This window comes from Lycorma delicatula, chromosome 1 (genome assembly GCF_047948215.1).
Source record: "Lycorma delicatula isolate Av1 chromosome 1, ASM4794821v1, whole genome shotgun sequence".
NCBI classification, from domain to species: Eukaryota; Metazoa; Arthropoda; class Insecta; order Hemiptera; family Fulgoridae; genus Lycorma; species Lycorma delicatula.
The window spans coordinates 322,251,873-322,279,621 of NC_134455.1; the positions used below are offsets into that span (position 1 = coordinate 322,251,873).

The 27,749-nt window shown below is 31.0% G+C and overlaps 2 protein-coding genes across 2 annotated transcripts in view; both read right to left on the bottom strand.

Annotated features, from left to right (window-relative positions):
- Positions 1-27,749, bottom strand: part of Root (ciliary rootlet coiled-coil, rootletin) — a 340,123-nt gene that overhangs the window by 281,569 nt on the left and 30,805 nt on the right. The window lies entirely within an intron of this gene.
- Positions 23,608-26,765, bottom strand: LOC142334189 (uncharacterized). Its single transcript, XM_075382005.1, has one exon. It carries the CDS (start codon positions 26,645-26,647, stop codon positions 24,977-24,979), a length of 1,671 nt encoding a protein of 556 aa, XP_075238120.1. The 5' UTR covers positions 26,648-26,765; the 3' UTR covers positions 23,608-24,976.

Here is a 27,749-nt window from a genome sequence, read left to right on the forward strand (position 1 = left end):
ACTGTCTCTTGCAGAAGGTCCCGGTTTCGAATCCCGATCGAGCGTTGCAATCTCATATGCTACAAAATTTGACTAACATGTACCAACAATTAATATATAATTAATAATCTTGTGTGTACGCATAATAATATACATCAAAACAGTAGAATGAATTATTACAACTTCATTCTACTTCTACTTTATAATCTTTTAACACAATTTTTTTTCCTGTTTTTGAAAGCCAAAGAAAACTTGAAGATTCACCATTAAGAAAACGAGCCGATCTTTCAGTAATATATTCGGAGGTAATTCCATACTTTATTTATCTTAACCTATTATGTTTGACTAGTTAAAAAAAAGTTTTTCAATAATTTTTAATATCTATCAAAAAAAGTTCACTCTAATAGAAATGAAACTGAGAAGGATAAGTTCAAAATCTTGCCTTTAATAGTGTACATCTACCTCAAAATGTTAAGAATCTATTATTTATTATTAACAAAATATAAATGAGAAATAGGCAGTTTTTTGTCTTAACGATGTAAATAAATAAAGATAAAAAAGGATTTATCGATTCATTTTTATACATAACATTCTTTACTTTTAAATTTTGTAGGAATATTTTCTTATTTTACTAATGCCAGTTAAACATTAAGGTTATAATGAAACTTTACAAAGAACTTCAAAATATATCTTGTCTGAAATTCAGATATACCGAAAAGTTAAGAATGATAAAATATATCTGTCGCATAAGAAGACAGCGATGTTTTGTAATCGTGACGGTGTTTACATTGTATATGAATAAAACATTTTATGCATGTCTGGAAAATGTTCAGAATGATCTCTCAAGCATATAAAAATTCAAAATTCATAAAATAAAATAGTTCCTTTTTCAGTGTAATAAAAAATTATCACTAACAGAATCTTTGTTTTATTTCAATCCGCTTATTTAATAATTATATTTACCATATAACTCTTATTAGTTACTGATAGTTTCATTAAAAATATTTTAAAATTATACAGTTACGTCGAGAAATATGTACGATACAGATAAAATATTAAATAGATAACTTAATCCAAAAAAAAATGTGTACGTCTTATTCAGAACTACGGACATACGAACGCATATTGCACTTTAATCATTGTTTCTTTTATCCAAAATTCAAGTTAAAAACCGCCATTAAAAATAAATTCAATATCGCACAAATAGAACAGTACATCCCTTCTGCAAAGTATCTGAAGTTATATAAAGTTAAGAGAGTATAATAGATTAGAATAAAAATGATTGTTCTCATAACTGACACTATACTTAAGGAAAACTTCAGTGCATGCGTATTACCGGAACAGAAAATGAAACATTAATTGTAAAAATTAATGTGATCTCTAAATCGAGTTCAGTTACCGCGATAGTATCAGCTACATAATTATTTAAATAAAAGGTCAGGACAGCGCAAATCATGTCTGCTCAAATATTAAATAAGAGATAGCTCCAAAAATTATCATCAAGCACTCTTAAAAAATCTCAGCAGGAGTATTAAAAATGAAATTCGACTAATGCGATTGTACTGTAATATTTCGTTTACGGTATCGAAAATGAGATACTTATCTGCTAAACACTGTCCTGTTAATTCTAAATCGTGATAGTTTTTATAGAAGGCGAAGGACAAATTTGTTTTAACATTTGAAATATCCCTCCACAGCAATCACCAGTTAATAAAAAATAAAAACAAAAGTAACACAGTAATTGTGAAGAGAAGTACTCAAAAAATCATCTGTAAAGCATAAACAGCTTAGATATAAAGAAAGATAAAATAAAATTAAAAACATTTCTGCGGTCGAAGCGCTTCATATATATATATATATATATATACTAAAATAGTGTTTAATTAATTGTAGTTTTTCTAAATATGATAAAATAATATTCCGAGTAAGCTAAAAGTCAGTTTCTCCAATTATTAATAGGAAACAGTTTTTTAAAAAAATAAAAAGAAAACAGCTTATTACATGTATTATTAAGTTTAATCGATATCAAAGGAAGGGTTCAAAGTGTCATTCTTCTGCCCTTTTGCAGTCGTGGTGGTTGTAACTGCTGAACTACACGTTGTTTTCTAAATGTTTTGTCCCAATTTATAAAATCAACTGAATTTTCAGTAAACTTGAATTTGAATAAATTACCTTTGACGACCTCAAAATGAAAATTTTCAAGTTGTCAAATTCGTTGAAGACGTTGGCCATACAGCTATCGATCTATCGAGGTAGTCCTTGACCTAAAGAAGATAATGAAAAGGTTCTCCATCCTGCTAGCAATCATAGGGACGACCGATGATGTCAAACAAATGGTGATTTAATAATTCACAAATAGCATCATCCAGTAATAACTCAAGATATGAGTCGACCGTTACACTTCCGTCAAATAAATAAAACCCTAACACTCCTTTAATTTATGATCCCATACCGAATATGAACTCCAAGTACATTAGGTTCCTTCTCCAAATCTGCACAATGATTTTCATCGGATCAGTAAATGCAGAATTACAGTTTTACTGTTCGTTTAAATTGAACCGTGCTTCATCAGATATGACAGAGCTAAAGAAAATAAATCTGTTTCAGAATGAAAAATAAATCTCTCACAACATTTCACCCTTCTGGAAAAATCGTCTGAATGGAGCATATAACATTTTCCAATAATACTTACGAAACTAAAGTTTTCTTAGAATCGGATATACTTGATAATTGGATAAACTTGATATACTGTTTGTATACTTGCTCTGGGTAGTTTTAGCAAAACGGAAGCTTCTCTGGTCGAAGTTTGAGTTTATCAACTTTCCTCAATATATTTTATTTTTTAAAGCGCAACTGAATCAAGGACTACATGATCGTGGAACACTTCCAACACCTCCAATATATTCTAACTATGTTTACCTTATCGAAATATTGATGGATCAATAGCAGATAATTTGGAAACCTCGCTTTTGTGTGTGTATGTATATATAATTTGTAATAATAATGTTCAGCAGCATTATTATTTTCCCACCGTCCCTGAAATATAAAAACTGGTTCATATGTTTTTTTTGTTTTTTTTTTAATAAACGCAACTGTTTTGGATACATATACAAAATTGAACTGAATAGCAATTGTAACAGCCGATTACTACCGACTGAAAACACAAATTTTTCCTCGTTACATTATGTTACATAGTTTAAAGTTGCATACAGGTGAAACTGACTTTTAGCCAACTGTGTAAATTCCCTAAAAAATAATATTTTTTATATGGTGACATTTTAGGCAGAAAAGATTGTCAAGGAATGTCATTTATTACCACAACCAACTGAAGGCGAGTCAATCGGGGAAGAATTACCATTATTTGTGGCAAATCAACTGAAACCGACAAAATCAACAACAATGGCAAAATATATGCGACAAATAAAACAACTACGTGACCGACTCAACAGTCATTAGAAAGTAATCGAATCACTTAAATCATTAGTTTAGAAAAAGCAAAAACTTTGCAAAAAAACTATAAATTATTCTACACGAATAACAGTGAAAAATTATATATTTAAAAAATAATAGACAAGAAGCGTTACATTTTGTTTCTCAATAAGTAATCAAAACCAGAATATAGTGATGCATTTATATCACATGAAGAATTAGTGTCCACTATACATGTATAGAAGACAGTAATGTAATTAGTGGGTAAACAAGGAAACAGTGAAACTAATGAAGTTTTACCAGTTGATGAAGTCATAAATTTGAAATCTACCGCATCTTCCCTAAAGGTCAAGGTCGAAAAACTCAGTCACAGGAAAACTTTTTTAATGATAAAAATTATTATAAATAAAAAAATTTTTTAATTACAAAAAAATTGTTTTTTTTTTTTTTTAATTTGGAGTTTCAATTCAAAGATAATTTAAAATGCATGTTATGCCGTATGTTATGCGGCGTTGCGTCGTCAGTTTAATATACTCAGCAGCATTCGTGATGTCTTGGGAAATGATGGCAGGGTTTTAGAGCGAATGTTTCTCTTTTTACATAGTACTGGTTTACCAGCAAAAGATTTAATATACTTATATATGTTTTTCTGTAAGGAGAGTTTTTTAATCATTTTAACCTTTATTTCGATTTGATTTTTTAGTTCTATCTGTTTAATTTTAATATCCGGGGTGGGGATTTTTGCACAACCCATCAGAGTTAGGTAAGTTTTTATACTTTCTTTATTCTATTATTTTATCTTTAATATTTTATCAACTTTGTCTGTGATATTAGTTTTGGATTTTATTTTGCCTTTTTGGCTTGTTTTAGTAAATTTTTATTATATGATTAATATTACGTTTACACCTTGTACAGCTTATTATTTTGGAGTTATATTACCCTTTTAATAATAACTACCGGGCGATGATAACGCCCAAGCGTTTTTCGCCCACAAACAAAAAAAAACTGCTTTTTCTTAGAGTAAGCAAGTTTTTCATTGTGGTGGTTATACCCGGATTTCTTATGAATCCACCTCTACGCCTGATATTTCATTCCACATTTCATCGAATAGATATGAAATTCAATTATACTGCATATATTATTCGCAGTTTTTGTTACTTAGCGGCTGCTCCTTAGGGTCACTGTCACATATTGCGCTTACACTGATTCGCAGACTTCATCCCACAGACTGACATCAGAGACTCTCCACCCGGAACTGACTTTTAACTGGTCTTTCCCGGAGTATTTATTTTCCTATCCTCTTTACCCGCCGAATCGGACCCAACTCGAAGCGTGAGAATGATCGACCGCCTTCACATTTTTCCGTGAAATTCCAAACCTTAGTCCGGTAACTCTTCTCGCGGAACAACATCTGTTTAGTGTCTCTGGGCAGTATTACAAAGACGAATGTTAAACGGACTTGTTACGTTTACTAAAAGGGTTCCTTTTAGTCCCTTTCTGGATTCCTCCCACTATATTTTTTACTAATTTCTTCTTAACTAGTAGGAACTCAGGTCCGTTATACCGGTCTTGTTACAATATGTATCATTTTTCACTGTTATTTGTGTTAACTGCGTAGTTTTGTCAGAATACCATGACTATAATGATTCTTGTATATACTTATTGTATCATTTTTCGTTGTTAATTATGCTACTGCGTAGTTTTTTTTTAAATAAGACAGAATTGTTAACTGATTAGTGACAAACAGTATGATAAAAAAAATTTGAAAGTGATAAAATCATTAATAATGTGGTTGAATGTCAGTCTCATCTTATCAGTAATAGGCATAATATATTATGTGAGAAGATATCGTACTTCACGTTTTTTTAAAAGTAAGCTTATTTATTTGTTTATTTCATTGTACTTTAAATTATTGTAATGCACTTTTTATTGTAATGTGTTACTTTTTTATTTAAAAGTTTACATTTTCTAGGATAAAATATGCAATTATATAAATACTGTACATTTAAATAAGTTGGACTTCTGACTTGTTTCTTTTTTATTTTGTTCTACTTGATTAGTAATTTCGTATTTTTACGAGTACCGATGTCACATAGATAGTATTGAATTCGCCTAACACACACGAATAAAATTTTAAGATACAATAAAATTTGAAAACAAAAATAATTTTTTCAAATATGTTTAAATTTTTATTTTTAGTACTTGGTAAAATTTACAATTTTTAATTTTATATATATATATATATATATATATATATTTTTTTTCCCAAGTCGCCCAACTAAGGTGTGTGCAAAAAAAAAAATAAGTTTTTAAAACATAATTCCTTTCATTAGGTTTTGATGGTGCTGTAAAAAATAAAATGTAAATTGTAGCGAAGTTATCTCCCTAAAGATTTTCTTTTGAGAGCTATTTTTTATTTAACTTGATAAACAAGTAAAAGTACTTAGGCAGAAAGCCATCATAGTAATTTTAGTAACATAAAATCAGATAAAACATGATATTCATCCACAAAAGAAATAAATGAGCTAAATTCAAAAGTTCCAATTCAGCTCAGATGATATTGAGTTTTGTAAGAAATCTGCTGTGGAAGACGAAGCTTTAATAGTATTAAAAGGTGTAATTTTAGCCAATTCATGAATTGATGTAATTCTTCATGATTCTTACTACGTAGAGAAAGAATTTAAATAAACTTTACAGTAAATATAAAGCTCTCAAATCAAACCATACAATGCCCATAGAAGATAGTAAGCTGAATTTGTATGACCTTAGTTAACCCTGGAACAAACAATTGGAATATTATTCCTAAACGACAGGTTACATTACCAGTGTTTCTGGATTCTTATTAATTAAAACCTCAAGTACTAGAGAATCTAAGAAATGCCACTTAGGTCTTAGATTTCATGAAGGGAAAATCCTGTAATTCACTTCCCCATGGTATAGAGGGGGCAACGATTGCATATTAAGGTTGGTTGGTCTTTTTGGAAGACAGATGAGCAGTAGCAGTTTAGTATTCAAATCCTAGATTTGAATACTAACTTGTGATATCGGTGTTCTTTGGTGGTTGGGTTTCAATTAACCACACATCTCAGGAATAGTCGACCTGAGACTGTACAAGACTACACTTCATACATATCATCCTCTGAAGTAATACCTTACGGTGATTCCGGAGGCTAAACAGAAACAGAGTAGGGGTTTAGAGCACTCTATTACCCCAGTGCAATAGGGTGTCCTAAATAAATAAATCGCCCACAAAGACAGAAGAAACTTCCTTCTACAGGAAGTCACATTAGGATTCAGAAGGCAACAGAATACCACTGTCTTACTTTTGCTAGTCAGCACTATAGTGATGTCTTATTTTTTTTTAAATATTGGAGAAGTAAAATGACTTCCCATTCGGATCCTTGGAGGTAGCAGAAGTAGTGTCAGAGACAAAAACAAAGCAGTGAAAGTAGTTACATGGAATGTGAGAACATTATTGTTGTCAGGTAAGTTGAAAAACTTACCTTAAGAAGGAAAATTAAATAAAATGGATAAAGTAGGGATAAGCGAGGTCAGATGGGATGGGAAGGGGAGAGTTGAGAAGTGGTAAAGTTACCTTATATTACTCAGGAATTAAAAGAGGAAAAACTGAGTTGGAATAGCTGTAAAGATTAGTAAGAAGAGTAGAAAAAGTTATTTATCTGGACGCTAGAGTAATGGCTTTAAGGAATTCAATGCTGCCAAAAAATTTAGTAATAGTTTGGTGTAAACACCATCGAAGTATAAGGATGAAAATATTGAAAATATGTACAATACCACTGAGGAGTTATTAGAAAATGAACAGTTCTGTTGTAAAATAATTACAAGGGTCTGGAATGCAGCGGTGGGAAAACACGAATATGAGGAGACAATGAGCAAGTTTGGATTGGGAACCCAAAATGAAAGAGAAGACAGGCTTTGTTGCCAAGAGAAGGATTTGTTCATTATGAATATGTTTTTTATGAATTGTAAACAAAGAAGAGATAATTGGACAAGACCAACAGATGGATTTCACTTTCAGAGAGATCATTTTTTAGTTGAAAATGCTGTTAAGAAGGAAAATGGGCGTCCAGAAGCCAACATAGTAAGTGATCCTATTCTTGTTAATGATGGAAATAGAAAGAAGATTAAAAAAAAATTCAAGCTGCAATGAAGGTGAAGAAATGGAATAAAGAAGAGCTACAGGACATAGGGAGAGTAAAAGTGGGTGAAATACTGACAAAGGCAATTACTCAAGGTAAAAGGGAAAATGAACCAGCAGAGGAAATGTGGTCAAGGATAAAATCATCTATGACAGAAGCTGCAGAGAAAGGAACTGGTTTTTATGAAGGCACCATGGCAAAGAAATCTTGGCTAACAACAAGAAATGATATGAAAAATGGAAAAAAGAAAAATGTAAACTTAAAGGAGGATACAACAGAATAATCTATCAAAGACTAAATAACAAATTAAAGAGAGAAACACATAAAGCTAGGAAAAGGTGGCTAAAAGAAAAATGTAAAGATGCAGAAGATTTAGAAAAGAAAAAAGTATGGCATGTATAAAAAGACAAAAAACCTAACAATGGGTAGAAGAAATCCTACTTATAAAGTGAGAGAAATTGAGAAGAAATATAGTAAAAGAGCTTATAAAGAAGATGAGATAAAGAAACAATAGGAAGAGTATATTGAGAACCTGTATTTAGAGAGAAGGAAACGGGAAACACAGAAAGCTGGGGTAGAAGAAGAAGTTATGGAAGAGGAGAAAGGCCCATCAGTTTTGAGATCTGAAATTATACAAGCTATTAAAGACATGAAGAACAGGAAAGCAACAGGAGTAGATGAAATTCCAGTAGAACTCTTTAAATGTTTAGAAGATGAAGGAATAGATGAAATATTCTTAATATCTAATACAATTTATGATACTAGAGTATGGCCAGAAGATTCTGTTTAAACAATAGTGATACCAATACTTATGCTGGGAATGCTGGGAAAGAACACTATGGATTCACAAAAGGAAAAGGAAGAAGAAAACCTTTAGGACTGGTCTCGTTAAAATGATTGGAAAGAGATGTTTTGAAAGAGGAACAGGATTGAGCTTGTGTTTATAAATATGGAAAAGGCATTTGATAGAGTGGTAAAAGTTATTTAAGAATCTGAAAGTAAAGAGTTGATTGGAAGGATAGGAGACTGACCAGAGAAATTGTGTATGAAGCAAAAAGCAGCTGTGAAAATAAATGAGAATCTCACAAATTGGTTAGAATTAGGCAGAGAAGTGAGGCAATGCTGCTGTTTACCCTTTATGTCAAGAAAATGTTGAAAGAAATTTTGAATGGCCCAAAAGGAGTAAGTGTAAATGGAAAAAAAAATATATTTTGTCAGATTTGCTGACAATCTGTTGATTGCAGCTAAAGATAGTCAGTTATTACAAGAAATGATAAAAGCATTGGAAGTAGGTATGAAGGAATATGGGATGAAAATAAATGTGAGGGGAAAGGTGACTATCAAAAGTAGGAAAGGAAACTGGATCAGACATATAATTAGGGGAAAAGGAATAATAAATACAGTTCTTGAAGAGTACAATGAAGTTGAAAAAAGAAGAGGAAGAAAGAGGCTGAAGTTAATACATAAAAGGATATGTAAAAGGATATAAAAGGATATAAAAGGATACAATAAAGGATATGATGAGACGAAAAGAAAAGCATTGGACAAAAACAGATGGAGAAAATCATGGTGCCAATGACCTGCCAACAGGCAGAATACCACATCATGACGATGATTAATTAAATAAATAATGATTTAAAATTTAATAAATACTCGTATTTCAGTAACATAACAATTTACGTAAAAGCAAACTATGATTTACACCAAAAAACATTTTGGCATTGTCCAAAACAAAATATTTGTAAAAATTTATAAAAAAAAAAATCACATTTTAAGACATTAAACTAACCTTACTAGTATTAAAAATAACTAAAAATAAAATAATATAATGTGCAAATCTATATATATAAAAATGTTAAGTTCGTTTGTGTACGCTTCAAACACTCAAAATGTTCTGCACCGATTGAGCTCAAATTTTAGCACGATATATAACCCGCATCAAAGATTGTTTTCATCTATTTTTAATACATCTATCTATTTTTAATTTGTACATTTTTAATTTGGAAATGTAAACAAAGGAAAACCAATCAGATCAATGCAAGATGGCCGCTGTCAAACACAACGACCAATCACAAAGAACCCGTATGGCTGTAGTCAATGTAAACAAAATCACAACTGATTACGTAACAAATTTCTTTGAATTATATTTAACAGCTAAAACATCTGTATTTTAATAAAAAAAAAAAAAAAAAAAAACACCAAAACAAAAAGAAAAGCCACCAAGAAGGATGACTTACAGTAAATAAATTAAAACATCCAACTTTCTTATAGCCCAGATAGACTTAAGGGTATGCAAACAAAAAAAGTCGAAATAACCAAATACACAGAAAATAATATGCCTACATAATGACCAAAAAATCCTTTGTTAGGTTATTTTTTTACATATATATGACCAAACAATCGTTTTTTGTTCATTTAGCCTTCTTTGCTATGTAAAAGCAAAGAACAAAATAAACAAATAGTAACACTGAAACCACACAACTAAGTATTCGTTTTTTTTTTGTTTTTTCTAACCTCCGAAACCACCGTTAGGCATTGCTTCAGATGATGATATGAATGATTTATAGCGTATGAAAATGCCATGCCTGACCGGGATTCCAACTCGGAACCACCGGATTAAAGTCCGAGACGTTACCACTCGCTCCACGGAGGCCGGCAAACATATTCGTTAGGAGCCGAATAAAAACACGACTTACCAATATGGCGTTGTGTGTCAAACCAATTTTATACGGACTATAATTACTATTAATACGCGAAACCCTTTGCAGTGATTGAACATTAACTTAAACCTCTTCAAAAATTATTCCTTTTGAACTAAGCTACATTTTGATATCATTGTTTTTCTGGAATTCTTTTCGTTTAATGATAAGAAGCGTTGTCGAAGACAATAACCGAATTCTCTTCCAAAGGACATAATACACCGCTAAACTATTTCTAAATAATTCAAATTCGTGTAATTTTTTTACGAATCGCGTTTTTATCAAAATCTCACCTGTTTCTCAATTGACCTGCGGGGTTTTGTTATCTTTGGAGACCGTAATTCATTAGTAGATTCATACTCGAGAATCACGTTGTACACTGAAACAGCACAACTTTAAGCAATTACAAACAATTTTTAAGCATTACTCTGCTTTTGTAAGCAAAATGATGTGTATTTTCGGGCGACTTAGGGCTTTTTTTCGCAGCCCACAAATCTTTATATATAAAAATGTTAAGTTCGTTTGTGTACGCTTCAAAAACTCAAAATGTTTTGCACCGATTGAGCTAAAATTTTAGCACGATATATAACCGGCATCAAAGATTGGTTTTATCTATTTTTCGCATCAGTCACATACCCGCGACCGCGAGAAAACAGTTTTTTTAACGGTCAGCTGTGTACCAGTGACCTCGCCATCTGCCGGAAGCGAGGGGAACACTCGCCATACTAGCTAACGACAACCGCAGTGACATGTGAAACAATACCTGTTCCCAATTACATTGTTTATTAACAAAAAAAAAAAACGTATCCACTTGCATCTGATTCAGTTATTATACAATCTGAATTAAATATTCACTTTAATCGAGGTACTTTTGTGTGATCGTGTCGTGATTGAGCTGCGCCTTTCACCAAGCTCTGAATTTATTAGAAAACGACCAACAGTGGGATATATGTATTAATGACGCGTGCAACACTGCACATCCAAACCAAATTCGCGCATTATTCGCAATTATATTGACCGCTTGCTTCCCTTCATCTCCCACAGAGTTATGGGAAAGATATCGATCGCATATGGCTGAGGATATTTTGCATAGAGTACGCCTAGAAAATACCAATATGACCATGGAATTTACAGAAGGCATTTACAACGAAGCATTGATAAATATTGAAGACAAGTGCTTAGCTATTGCAAATAAAGTTCTTAGTCAATTGGGAATGCCAGCACCCACCCGAGCTGCGATTGCTTCATTTGATGTGGATTTACGCAGTGAACAGAGTTACAACATTGGTGATATTCAGTTATATTTCCAATCAAACATTCCCAAATTAACGCGTGAACAGAAAGGCATTTATGATCGCATAATGCAAATGATAAATGACGGAGTTGGGGGGACCTTCTTCTTGGATGCGCCAGGAGAAACTGGGTAAACATTCCTCATTAGATTGATTCTAGCAACGGTTCGATCAAAAAATGACAATTATCCTGTTGCGGAATATTAATCAGCCAAAACTCTGCAACGGCACGCGACTTGCAGTTAAGAAATTGATGAATAACGTAGTGGAAGCAACGATTTTAACCGGGCCTTTCAAAGGTGAAGATGTCCTCATTCCTCGAATACCCATGATCCCGACCGATACACCATTTTAATTTAAAAGATTGCAATTCCTAATTCGATTGGCATTTGCAATCACAATCAATAAAGCTCAAGGTCAATCTTTAGAATTGTTTGGTTTAGATTTAGATGCGGATTGCTTCTCACATGGGCAACTGTATATTGCGTGTTCCCGAGTCGGCAAACCGATAGCCTTTATATCTACGCAGACAGTGGAAAACAAAAAATATTGTATATCCACAAGTATTGCAAAATTAAACTTCTATGAAACGTATGCTTTGTTTTGTTTCTCATTTCTCATCCATGCAACCACAATGTACCACAGCGAAGCGTGTAATCAAATATTTGTATAATATACAACTAAAAGATCAAAATATAGAAAGAATACATCACATATTAGGACTACACACAGTATTTTATATTAGCAGATTATGTACCTGCAGTACATTTAAATGGTTTTATCAGGCATAGAATTAAGATATATTGCATTAAGAAAAAAATCCAAAATGGATATTGTAGATATTATAATATCCTGCCCAATCCAAACATTTCAGCATCTATATCTGCAGATCCTATTTCCTAAGTAAAGTGACACATACAAGTATGAATAAGAAAATAGTGTAGTTATATACGAGTATATATATATATATATATATATGTGTGTGTGTGTGTTTTTTAAACAGGTAAACAGTATCAGAATGTTAGGTGCAATTTTCACTCTTATTTTTCATTCTTATCTCTGAAGTATACACATATCTATAATATCAAAAGTTAAACTATACTAATATTACATACTCAACAGCACCCTGAATTAGAGAAAAAACGGGGCCATTATCGATAATTGAAAATGAAAATTACGTGTAAAAACAACTACGACTTTTTATCTTTTAAAAAGAAACTTAGAAATTTATGTTATAGTTCTGATGTACCAAATATTTACGTTAATACAAAATGTTTGACAATCGACCACAAATACGTTAACATAGTGCAGATCTATAGGGGGAAAAAAATAAAACAATAATTCGATTATAACACTGAAATCTCAAAATGTAAAAAAACTGAAAACTCATGCAAGATTTTGTATTGAGGCCTACAATCTGAGAACTTGTAAACTTGGATTTCTGAGTTTTGATAACTTGTAAATTCGTTATCAAAAAAGATTTTTTTTTTGAAAAATGAGTAATGGACGAATAATTTGATAACATTTATTTCATGAAAAATTTTTCTTTTTTTATAAATTTATTTCTAGCGATATGTGAGATAATTTACTTTCTATTATATATTACAGACTTAAATAAATGTTCTATTTATCAAACACTTGATTAGCGGATCACCAAATGATGACCCCTAAAGCCACAGTTTAAAGTACCAACGTCCATTTTAATATGAACATTTTGAAATAAATAAATAAAATAATAGCTTATATCTTGTATTATTGTTATTATTATAATAACAATTAATTAAAAGGAATATTTATTAGCACTGAATAGCTCGACAAGTTGTTTGCATGTGAACACACATGCGAGCAACACATTTACAAAAATCTTTAATAAGTATCCGTGCAGAAGAAAACTCTCTCTCAAGTGATAGATTTCTCTTAGCTAAATTCACGTTTCTTAAATAAAACTGATCTAATTTTTTTTTAATTATTCAACATTTACAATCATGCCATCCCATACTGAACTTATACAATATTATCTAGTGTATTTATAAATTTAAATGAATAAAAAAATAAGTTTTTAGGCGATTCCGAATTTTTGATATCTCATAACTACTGATATCCCTAACTACTGAAGGCTATATTTATTTACGAATATTCGTCGCGATTTAAAGATTTTTTCCACCAACAAAATATAAAACCGCAACAAAACGCAAAATCTACCGATGCGTAAAGCAACAGTACTATGTTGGATCTCAGAATTCAGATGGTATTGAATATAAGAAAATAAAAAGTTTCTCAACTCGATCCGTACGAATTATAATTTATTAATGTTTTTTATGAGTCTTACTCACAACCTATTGCACAGACTTCGATGATTAATTTTTTTTTGTACAGAAACTTTCTCTGGGAATCGTAGTAAAGTCATTTTCGTTGATAATTTCACTGAAAATATCAACGAAAAAACGATGTCATTTTTTGAGGATTTTTTTTATATCTGTAAATCGATTATTCCCGATGATTTTAGTTTTTATGAACTCTTTTTTTTTTTTGAGTCATCAGTTATTTGACTGACTTTAAACTTTTCACACGCTTCTTCTAAGCGAGCTTCTAACTTTAATTTACTTATGGACTCCTTCGGGCTGAATTATAATAATCAGTACTCATACTAGACTAAATAGATTATGATATTAAATCTAATAATTTCTTTGTTAGTTTCGATACAATTTTTGTTTTTGTACATTAAATTTAATCGATTTCAAATCATTTGACAGTAATGCTCAGTTCCTTATGGTCTTTGCCGTTAATACGTGAATCGAAAAATTTAGCCCACTCCATGGGCAAAAAAGTGTTTTTTTAAAGGTTTTTCCGAAAGGTTTTATCATCGAGTCTTTTGTATCAAAGAAATATTAAATGATTCCAGATATTTAAACGGCATTCTTCTGGACTCAAAAGGTTAACAGTAATCAGCAGGATTTTAAATATTAAATGAGTCATTTCCAAATGACGAATCAATTTGAAAATAAAACGTGTTATTTTTATGTTAAAAAAAAAGTTATTTGTGAACGGTATTTGTGAACAGAAAGAAATGGGGGTTCTACATAGTTAAACAAAATCTGCATTATGGTGGGTTTTTAATTTTTGTCCACCATCTTGAATCCGCCATACTGAATCAAACTTATTTTTTTTAAATAGGAAGGTGGACATGACACATGATTTCGATTTAAAATTTTACAAGAAAAACAATGGTGAAACCCTTTTTTCTGTTAATCCCTTCGTTTCGAGTTATAAGCACTCATATTTGCAACGGTGGAAAAATCGTGTTAACAATAAAACGAAGTAAAACGCGCTGCATTTACAGTTTTATTCCACTTCACATTCACAATGCAATAACGACCTTTAAACAATGCTATAATATTGATAATAATAATAAACAATAACTAATAATTAACAGCACAACAAATTATACGGCTACATACGAATTTCTTATTATCCATCCATAAGCACGATTTAAGGGCTAAATAAATCGGACTAATACGAGTTAATAATACGCTTGTATCCGTACCGTGTCGTTTTATGCGAAGAAAGAATAAATTAATTAATACATGGTCCAAAAAGGAGCGTGGACTTGGCGTACCTGTGAACGATAAGCGACGGAATCGTAAAGTTACGATACGCGACAAATCTTACAAATTGGTGTTTCTTCTTAATCGGGATTCGTCGAATTATTTTTAAGGTAACATTAAATATGATTTGTCTAATAAAAAAGTTAGATCGGCAAGTTTGATTGTATTACACGCCTAAACTGAAGACAGATACAATCCATCGTCAGTATATGTTGATTTTACGAATACATTTTGGTTACATTCAACTTCACCTCACTGATTTCGCAAGTGCAGTAATATACGGTGAAAGAGGTAAATCGAATAGTATTCGTTACTGCTCGAACTACGACCAAAAATCGATCCTGAACAAGAAATCACCAAAATTTCTGGGATGAATCGATAATCAGAGGAAAATATAATAATATAGATACATAAATGAAATTAATAATTAAAAAAAACCAGATTAATATTTTAAAAAGTAGCATCGTCATTTTCAACAGTAATTGACAACAGTCAATTTTAATGTTTTAAAAAAACGACTTTACACTATTGTAAGGTATGATAATAAAAGGCGTAGTAAGAGTGGTAGTGTCTCGGCCTTTCATCCGGAGGTCCCAGGTTCGAATCCCAGTCAGGCATTTTTCATGCGCTATAAAAATTACATTTCATATTCCTATGCACAAACTTCGAGTTTCTGTAATGCATTTCATCAAAAAAATAAATAAATAAAGAGTTATGCGGTATCTGGATTTCCATTTTTGAAAATTAGAAACAGTTCTAGTCGATACAACTAAAATATGATTGATTACAGCCCCCGAATTAACATTATTTTATTTTAAAAAACTTATTTTAAATTAAATAAAATTAATTCGGTAACTTAATTATTGATAAAAGACAAACGTACTTGAAAGTAAGAAGTATTTCGTTTTGATTACGCTTAACATTATCCAGTACTAATCGAACGGTTAATTTAATTTAAATCTGACCATATTCTCGTGGAAAATAATTTTATTACCTTCACGTCAGCAAAACCGTGACAGCTCCATAAAGGCCAGAAATAAAATTTTAACTACCGCGGGTCTGTTGAATCTAATATATCGCTCTGATATCAATATTTATAATAGGTAATCCCTCTATGTAATTGTTAATTCCCCTGTTATTTTGTTTTTTCTATCCCTAAGTTTTTCAAACTTATAGCTATAATACCTGCTTTTGGACTAAATAAAATTTTATAGTCACATTTTTAAATTTTGTTTTACCTTTTATTCTGAACGTTTTTTCGTATTATACAGTTTAATTTGATATACAGGTGTGAAAAAATTACTGCTACCAGCAATAATTTCTTCAAACCGGCTTAATTAACCTTCTGAAACGTGTGTGAAGATTCAACAGGTGTACTAACCGGGAAAGATACACCTCACGATCGGCCGTTAAATCATCAAATACTGTAATTACGACATCACAAGCACATGGCGCTTGCGATGCGGGTAAAAGAATTCCAAAAATATTTTTGATAATACTCTTGTCATTTATAAATATCCTCCAAAAAAAGGAAAACTACAGGCTCAAGCTTAAGTAGGAAGTTGGCCCCCCACTAGAGATATGTACTTTAGATTTTATCAACTTTTGAACTAGTGTACAAAATTATACTTCCCCATCAACTTTCACCGTAAAAACATTATACATATATCGATGACACAGTTATGAATCTCATCGCTATCTGAATCCGAGTTTCTGTTAATACTAACAAATTAAGTTTTATCCTAAGATATTAAAACACGATGAAAATCAAAGCTCTTATTTACGGTTTTAATGTTCGGATAAACAGTAATTCTTGTGCAATAACGTATACAATAATCATCTTTTAATCGTCCGGTTAAGTTCTAAAGGTAATGCTTTGTCAAAACAATAAGCCCCCTCTCTCTCAACCGCTGCCATCTTTAAGCCGCGAAGTTCATTTCCTTCTCCATGTTCATAAATAAAGAATGGAACTCTGAAACGTTTCCTTGGATTCGTTACTATTTCGTTTTCTTCAAATATATTTATTAAGAATCGATATATTTATAAAACAATTTTAAATTGGTATGTAAATATTTTATTTAGTTATAGTTTGGAAAATTAATATACAAAAAAGATAACATGTATGATTTCCTGCCTACTTCTTTAAATATAAACGACTTATTTCTATTTAAATGAGTTTTTAATAAAATAATGTGGAACAGAACAGTCTTAACTCGATGTATATATATAAATTGTTTTGCAACAAATATATATATTGAAAAATTATAACGGCCGAAACTTATGCGGCTTCTTTCTTCAAGGTTTTCCAATAAAAAAAAGGTATAAACTTAAGAAATTATAAATAACGCTCTCAACAACAATAATACATTTTAAAAACACGAATTTTTTTCACTAACATGGTATTTTAGACGCAATAATAAAGAACAAATGCATACAATATTTTTCTTCATTTAGTAGAAAAGTTTCTACAAATACAGCAGAATAATCGTTAACTCAGAATCAAAAATTCACTCCGGAATAAAACTTTTTCAAGAATATGTACTTTTAGTAAGTTCTACAGTTATTTTTTTATTTGATATTGGAATCTGACGTAAAATATTTCATAATTGACCTTCATAAATTTCATAATTGACGTTCATAAATTTCATAATTGTCTCATAAGAATTGTACTATATCGTGAAGAGTCTGTAATTGTATTATCTACACGGATAATAGAAGGTTTTTCAGTGACCGGATATTTTTCAAGAAATAGCTAATTGAATCAGAGGTGGTAATTTTTAACGATAAAAAACTGATATGTTCGTTATGTGCTGAAGAAGTTTAATGCGACAGGAATGAACTGACAATTGAAAAAAGATTATATTTACACAACCGCTTCACGAATTGTAAGTTTTGCAAGGAGGGAAAAGTACTGTAATAATCAATTAATAACATTGTTTTCAAATAATATCAGTTTTTTAAACCTCTAAATTAAGCTAAAAAAATGCTAAAACATTGATTATGAGGTAGTTAATGTGGCATTTTAACATTTTTTGCGCGTTACAAATGTAAAAAATATAAATTTTTACAAATTTTTTAGTTAAAAATGCATACATAAGTAAATAAATTTTTCTGTTAATTTTTTCTTTTGTTTGGAAGCGTATAAAGATCGACCACACATCTTGAAAACGCGAACCTTCGTTTTCAGTTTTTAACTTTTCAACACCGACAGTTTACATTTGGAAACTCGTGGCGACACGACTGCAAAATGTACATCACCGACTCGAGTTTACAAACAACTGGCATTAACAATCAAATGGCGAGAAAACGCTTCGTAACTCACGGTTCAGAAAATACAAATATAAGTGTGGGTGATCATGTCGCTGAGAACAACATAATTAACGTAAACAAACTTTCCTGACATAAAAATATCAACGCTTTTAAGCCGAAATGATCGAGTAAGAAATTTAAAAACTTTATTTTCTTTTATCACAACAGTTATTTTGCGTCTTGAGATCACTCGTTTCAATTTTTATATTTATTAATATGTACTTAAATAATTAATTATTAAGTCTGTGAATTATGAATGACGAAGTACGTGAACGTCACACGTTATGTTACTGGAAAAACCCTGCATTTATAATATTTAAAATATTACGATTAAGGTTAAAAAATGAGGAAGAGAATAAGTAAATACAGATCATTTTCGGTACAAAATTAAACTATTTAATGTTTTAAAACATTAATTTTTAAAAGCACACACACAGTAAAAATTTAAACCACATAATATACAATTTTAAATATACAACACAATATTACATTAGAATTTTTATCACTATTCACGAAGAGACATATTACACATAAACTGGTATAAATAAAATAATAATTACACATTATTACACTTAATAATTGAACTAATTGTTATAATAACTTACATAAGTATTTATTATATTCATCTATGTAAAAACAAACTGATTTACAAAAACAAAATACAGTAGCTTAATTACAACAAACCTTGAAAACTATTAACTACAGGTAATTTCCTGATGTATTTAGTTTATAGTTTATCACTTACAGAATAATTATAATTTATATAACCAATTTAACTATGGCATAATATACGCGGTGCCATTAATATAAAACGTCTACTAATTTATATATATAATCATATTGTACACACAGTTAATTTATATATATATATAAAATTTCATTAGATCATAAACCACTACACAATAAAATAGTACAATTTAATTACTAGAAAAAAAAAATTACACTGCCAGTACTAACAAAACGTTTTTAAAGCAAGTTATCACATAGCAACTACAAACAAAAACCGAATCGGCTCTTATAAGACATCATATTTTATAAATGACATTTATAAAAAAAAAAGTAATAATTAATACAAATCCACTTTTGAAATTAAAAAATAAACAGAATTAAGTTCACTGTCAAACAATTTGTGAATTATTACATAGCAAAATAGTGATTATCACCAGGTAAACATAAACCACCAAGAAATAAGAAGAAAATAAAAATAACGAACTTAGCATGAAAAGTTGTAAATTTGTAAACGGTAAATTTAAGGAGTGCAGGGCTAAAAATGAACCATACTCTCGTATATATGCACTGTGTAATTAGTATAATGTACTTGGTATATACAATGTACTTAGTATAGTGTAATTTAAATACGATTCATAACTTTGACAACTACAGAAATACTCCTAATTAACAGTCTCTGTTTTTATGATTGATAATGAATGTTATGGCGAGTAAAAATTGCAGAGACGTAGAGGAATTCGAACCTAGATTCTTGTGTGGACCTCCCCCCACCATACACACTCATTCACTCACATATATATATATATATATATATATATATAAAAGCCAAAAATTCTTTCATTAGATATGATCCTATCAACTCCCAAAAGGATTTTTTTTAATGTACGGATGGTGTTTATATTATATAACTACCAAAATTAAAGCTATGGTGATGAAAAAAATCATTGCATAATAGTACCAATAAATGTAATTTTTAGGTGCTTAACAGGGTTTTCACCAAGTGGACAAAATACAGCTCTTGTATTTTCCAACTTTGTTTTTTTTTAATTTTTTTAAATTTGAAACAAAGGGAACACAAATAAATTACCGATTTTGAGAAAAGTGTGTATTGAAAAGATCATTCTATATCAATTGTAAACTGGTAGGTGCTTTGTTCTTTTACAATCTCATTCCGATGCAACTCGGAATCAGGTTCCGACAGGATGATAAAACGATTTGAAAGAATTGATAAGTATTATTTTTAATGCGGTTTTATATTGTCAGTTTTATTTTTAAGTCCATTTAATTTTACACTTTTTGTTTTATTTTTAATTCTAACATAATTAATAGATTAGGAAAAACCGAAATCTATAAGAAAATAGCCGTTTGCAAGAAACACAAAGGCGATAAACTTGCGAGTTTATGACATTTGGTCAAGAACACAAAGAAAATGTGTAAATAAATTACTACGGAGAACGAGCTAAGGCTCACTGGAATGAGAAAATTTATCTTTTTATTTGACTATTTTGAATATCAGAATGAGATCAGGAATACTATAATTTCGCTATCGATCCGATAAGTAAGACAAAACGACTACAAAAAAAAGAAAAAGTCTCTTTAAATCGTCTATGTAGACGATGTAATTTCTCATTTAAAAATTCTTCCGAAATTGATAACGGGAACTTCCAGGGAAGTTTCATAACAATAACAAAATAACATCGAAATCGGTCCTTTTGGTAAGGCTTGAAATGATGTAAAATAATTGATCGGGTCGAATGACTTGATCAATAACTAACTTATTTTATAGAAGTTAGTAACAAAGTATCACGCACCACTTGAGAAATGAAAACAGTCAAATGAATGGAAACCTAATCACGATTTTATAAGAATACCTGTCACATTTGAAAATGTGGTAACCGGTAATGTATGTAACCGGTAATCGGCTTGAAGAACTGAAAAATCTCTCTGTTCAATTGAAAAATATTTTCTTAGCAAATTTTCATATTTTTATAATAGTTAACAAAATCAAAATTATAAGTTCTTAACTGATGTAGTTTACATTCTCGGTATTATGTTAAAAGCATTGTTATCGACAATACTGGATACAAGTAAACTGAAAACAATTAACGGAGAATAGGCTGGCGGAAGCGGAGAACATAAACGGTTTTATAAGATCTCCAAATTTATTACTTAGATTTTCATGCTCACTTAAATCAATTGAAAAATGAAAATAGTAACTGTAACAATAGCTTTTTCTTAATGCACAATAATTACATACTAAACGTAATCTATCTTTTCTCAAGTTCAAATCGATAGTAAACAACAGCGTTTTACTTAGTCTCAAATCGTAACATCGCTAATATTCTACGTAAATTCACGTATAATCTACTAATGAATTCGATAAGTTATAAGCTGCGATATCTTCCTGTATAAAGCTAATTAAACAATTCTTACTCACAGCAAGTAAGGGTAACAAAGCATAAGAGCGCCGGGGCGCGCTAACACTGCAGAACTAAGAAGCATATAGGCCCAAAACTTTAACATCCATTAAAAAGTGAAATATTTGATGATGTTCCTTAAAAAATATAAAAGTAAAAAATTGCAACCGTATCGATTTCAATAAAATTGAAGGTACGTAAGCAGAAAAAAGATAGGTTTTTCACTCCTTCTTTGGCGATGAGTACGCAGGTTAATAAATCGCATCATAATATTTTTTTCAAAAATATTTTTCGTTTTATAATACGTTTTTTTAATTACTTTTTAATCTATCTCCACAAAACATCCGCGTGTAACGTCCACAAAAAATAATAAATTACATTATTAATTCGACAACAAATGAAATCTTTTTTTTACCGTCCTTGCCAAATTTGATCGTTTTTCGATCATTTATCCAGATATCGGCCTCTTTTCAAAACATTCGGTCAGAAATGGTTATTTTTAAAAAATTAAAAAATCTGTTTAGATACACTAAGAAATTGTAAGTGTAGATTTTTTTTAGCTTGATAATATCACCATATAAGCTTGAAGCTTGTGCGCGAGATATCGAAATGGAATTTTGTAGCGTATGAAAAATGCCATGCCTGACCGGGATTAAAGTAAATTAAAATAAACCGTTTATGAGATGACGGAAATCATTATTTGAAAAATAATTCTTTCCGTATAACTTCTAAATATCTACTGCAAACAGGAAAGTACTGTAATAACACGTAATAAATAGTCTGACAATTTTTTGCTCAAATGCTCGTAAGGTGCTGGCAAATCATTTTCTTGCGAAAGCTACTGTACACCGCCCCCTCTTGCGCAAAATATTTAATCTCGTTTTTTCTTACAAATATCACATTTTAATAACGACTGTTTTTAATTACCGTACAGATTTTCAGCTTATCGCATCGAATACATTAGTTTTTAAAAAAAAATAATTCCTGATCAAGATAATTATTTTCAAAAATGGCCAAAATAGGAAAAATGTTTGTTAAAAACGCCCGAACTGCCCGAGAAGAAATTATTATGACATATTATTGCCGTGATGTCCGGTTAACCGGCCACATTTATTATAATTATTTTTGGGCATGGCAGACGGTTATAAAAATCGACCTAGGTTTAAAGTCCTACAGAAACATTGATTTTCTTCATTTTTTGAAGAATAATGTCGGATAATATAATGAATTTTACATGTTAAAAGAAAAGCGATCTGGAAATAAAACTTCCTTGAAATACCATTTTTTATCGTTGTTAAAAAAGCGAATTATTAAGATCCATACTCATCAACAAAGATATAGCACGCCTACTACTTATCGGTACAGTTAGCATATTGTAATATGCATCGTTAACATGTACAAATTATTTATACAAAAAAATCTAACAAAAATGAACAGAGTTTAGAAAAATAATAACTGATAATATATATATATATATATATATATATATATATATATATATATATAACATTACAAACAAATTTGTATTAATTTTGGTAATTAAACAATTACACTAACGTATAAATTACCACATCTCAAATTTTAAATAATAATACAATAACATTTTTCACAACGGTGAATAAAGTAAGGTGCAAGCAATACAAGTCGATTTACCTAATAGTTTTAGATTAAAGTAAGATATTTTTAATTAATTAAATTAGAAATTTAATTGTTGAAAACTATTAAAAATAAGTGATAAAAATTAAAAAATTCAATTTAATTAAAAATATTAACACTAATAGTGAACGATTTTATTTGTATCAAGTGGTTTATGTTTACATCAAAAGTAATGTAAAAATAACATTAACTGTTTACTTCAACTTCTTAAACCTTAATCTTCCAAAATTACCAAATTTAAAAAAGAAATTTTTTTCATAATAACAAAGCGAAAGAATTAGTCGATTATTAATTTAATTTATTAAACTTATTAAATTAATAAAATTTATTAATTTTTTTTTTAGCTTATTTATTTAATCTTATTTATCGGTCTATAATTAAGACAGATTATGATTTTTTATGTTAGTAAATTTTAGCTATCAGAGTACGAGTAAAATAAATAAAAATATTCTACTATAACTACACCCTAACATATTATTCCCTATGCAATTAAATAAAAACCACAATAGGTAAAAATAAAATGAGTATTAGCGGCTACATTACAATGATGCATTTATTTTTATAAGTCTTAAACTTAGGTTTTACAGAAAAATAGGTAAATTTACCATTTGTTCTGCAACAGACGCGTTTAAAATATTTTTTATAAAAAGAGTATACTCATTTTACTTAAATTTAAACGACTAGGTCGAAATAAGACGAGAATTATGAATCCGGATTAGATTACACGTTCTCTAATAACGAGAACAGATCCTGATAAAAATACGATTGTTAAAACAGCTAAATCGAGCTAGTCGTTTAAAAATATTCAAGTAAAAATATGACCTTCATGTGATTTAAACTAATTCAAATAAATCGGCATAGCGTTTATATAATATACTCACAAAAAGCACAGCATTTTATTGTTTAAATCTTGGACGCTGTGCGTAAAATTAAATTAGCAACAAATTTAAATAGTGATCTGATAGAATTCTCTTATCAATAATACTTTAATAAAAGTAGTCTACAATTTTTGTGTTACATTACTTTTTCTGAGAAATATTAATATTGTAATATTTCTTAAATTAAATTACAAACCTTACACACATCTTAATCTGCACATATTTCACGCCTTCACGTAAAGTTTTGATCACCAAAACTTTTAAGCGTTTAAAACCTTCACCTTCACCTTTTTAATCATTCTGCACTACAGTTTTCAAGAATCTCAAGATATAAATATCTAAACAAATTCAATTACCGTATTTAATATAAGACCAATATAATAAAAAAATTAATTTTTTGTACGCTGTTACAACTCCATGACGTAAATAAAAATAAAAACTTATATAAATTCCATAAAAATAAAACAGAGATATTTATAAAAATAGATAATTTATAAAAATTAGATTTTACAAATAAGATTTTATAATTTTATAAATTAGATACTTATAAAAATATCTAATTTCACTATATTCTGTCCTTTTTTAATCACAGAAAACTAATTTAAGCTGAGCAAAATTCATAAAAAAGAAAAAACTAAAATTTGAATCGATTAAATTAAACGACTAAAACGCAGATTCTTGTAATGATTTAATTCGGTTTAAAAGGTGAAGGCTCTAATCAAAAATAAGCTCGCTGTGACACATTACACTCTCCGCTTTTTGAGCGCTAAACATAGACACGATTATTAATAAATAAAACTTTTACACTTAAAAACACATCCGATTAAGTTGTTAATCCAGGAGGTAGCTGGTACATGGGCACTGAATACGCTCTGTTGAACCTGGCGTGCTGCACTTTACCGTGATGGACCGGACGACCGCGAAGAAACCTCAAAATGTTGGTTAACGGTAGCTGCAAATGATAGTACGCACAGTAGGGAAGCGGATCCCAGTACACAAATAACACTTCTCGTTTGTTTAATAAAGTTACAATAAGTCGAATAAACGTTTCTATTCCAGGTCTCTTAATGGTATCTATCAATAACTCGTGCATCCAATACCGTCCTCTTTTATTAATCAAAGGACCGGTAGAGTTACTGTTGAAATGGCGACAAGGTTTGCAAACGATTTTCGGATGGACGCTTGTATGACAGATATAAGGTAAACTCAATCCCACTCGACAACCTAAGGGTACGATGCTGCCGCTCGGTGAAGACTCGACGAATCTGAAGGCCAGATGACCCGACAGCGGGCGCAAGAAACGTAATTTTCCCAGAAACTGGTGCATCCAGATATCTATCTGAGGATGATCTACCGGTAATAGACCGCCACCGTTAGGCTCCACACGACAAATAACGTTCGCTACCACCTGGGACTCTTTAACCGTCGTGCAAGTAACAAAGTGATCTCCAGGATAATCGCGTACGATAAGCCAGGGTCGCTGATGACTGACCGAATGCGTCAATCTAAATAGTTTCCTGTCACGCGGTACTTCTAATTTTGTGCGGTCTCGGCATCCCAGAGGACCGACGTTGACCATGATGTGATCCCCGCTTTGTAAAATACCTTTCTCGTACAAACGAGAGATATCTTCTTTGTTGTTTACAGGATAATAATGCGGTGTCGCCATTCCGTCAGACTGACAGCGTTTCATCACTTCATAGGTATCATCTAGAAGACATACTTCTTTAAGACCCGGACAGAAAACGGTACAGCCGATGATTTCTAAATGCGGCTTGACCAAAGCATCGTAATACGCGCTATTGGTGACGCTGACCGGAATGTAGCAGCTTACTTTCTCTCGTTCGACTATATTAATTATAGCACTAATATACGCTTCGGCACGATCACCTTCCGGTTTAGGTACGGTATAAAATCGCTCCACAGCGGTCGAAAACCGAGCGAGACCGAATAACCCTTCCAGTTCAAAAACAACTACTCTAAATCCGGCCATGTACAAATTTCTCGATAAATGAACCGATTGCACTGTGCTTCCGCAACTCACAAGAACCGTACGCTTCTTCCGAAAACGTTCAGTAGCAGGCGTGTAGAGAAACGTTAACATCCATTTGAGTATATTTAGAGGAGGCTGAAAGCACTTCCAGAATAACCACAAACATCCGGATAACCATAAAGTAGGAACGATGAAAAGAAATTGGCTCCACGCTAAATAGATTACTGTCGCTATTAAATTACGCGTGAACCGTAATATGAATGACGGGTACCATCCGATCAGACGAGCTAATAAACCGGGTTCCGGTTCCTGCTTCGGCGCTCCTGATACACTAGAAGATGACGGCCGGGTCAGCGAACCCAACGACTGACTACGATCCAACCTCAACGGAGGGGAAATAGATCCTGGAGAAGAAGGTGACGGCGGGCTTCCGCGTTGAAGGCACCCGTTAGGAGTAGCCGACCACAGCCTGCTCAAAGATTCGTTAGCGCACGCCGGCATCACGACACACTGACAGTAAAACGTTTAATGGACACGATAAACACATTTCGACCTCAACGGAGCAAAGACCACTAACTCGTTATCAGTTCAAACTGTTATCGACTCGGCGTACTGCCTTTCAAACACCCTTCCGATCAGAACTGAACTTAACTGCCACCCGAACGAGATAACACTAGTGACGATACGTTATATTAAATATTAATAACACAAAATATTAATTAGAAAGCAGGCATAAAACCGATCGGTCATCGTTACATGTTTTTAAAACAAGATGTTAATACTAAATTTCCGGCGTATAACAGTATAATCTAATGATTTAAAACCTGAAGATAAAACATAATAAATAATAAACTAATTTTGGAAATAAAACTAATTTTACGGGGGAAAAAATGGTAATAAATTGAAATATTGAAATGAGAAGTCGCCCTACCCTCCACTATTAAAATTTGTTTTCGACAACAAATTAACATTTTATTTTCTTATATCGAATAAATAATCGATCGATTTGAACGCTGTTTTCATGTCAACAATTAACAATAGGAAATTGCAACCGATCGTAATCTTCGTACCGGTAACGTCTTTCGGACAGGGGCATTCGATTAGTTTTTCGATACGACTTGGATTTTTAATAATTACCCATATTCGCGCGTTTATAAAAACAGAAATAAGGAAAAATTGTATTAAATACACAGATTGAATTTTTACATCAAAAACCTTTATTTGCCTTTTTTTACGAATTATTTGGAATGTTATTATTCATGATTAACCGATAAAACATTTTAATGTAACATTTATAAACAAAACGTCGTATTATTATTTCCTTGTACGAAGTAAAGAAAATTATTGTAATCGCGAAAAATTTCGGTTTTCAGATTTCAACGGAAATATCCATTTTGACCATCCCTGAATCCATTTTGACTAGTTTCGGCGTGAGGTCTGTACGTACGTACCTATCTCGCATAAATCAAAAATGATTAGCCGTAGAATGTTGAAATTTTGTATTTAGGACTGTAGTATCATCTAGTTGTGCACTTCCCCTTTTGATTGCAATCGAATGGGCCAAAACTGTGCATACAGTCAGACCTCTACATAAAGCGGGGTT

Excerpts from the sequence above, each read along its gene's own strand:
- LOC142334189 (XM_075382005.1), bottom strand. The coding sequence starts at position 26,647 with ATGCCGGCGTGCGCTAACGAATCTTTGAGCAGGCTGTGGTCGGCTACT.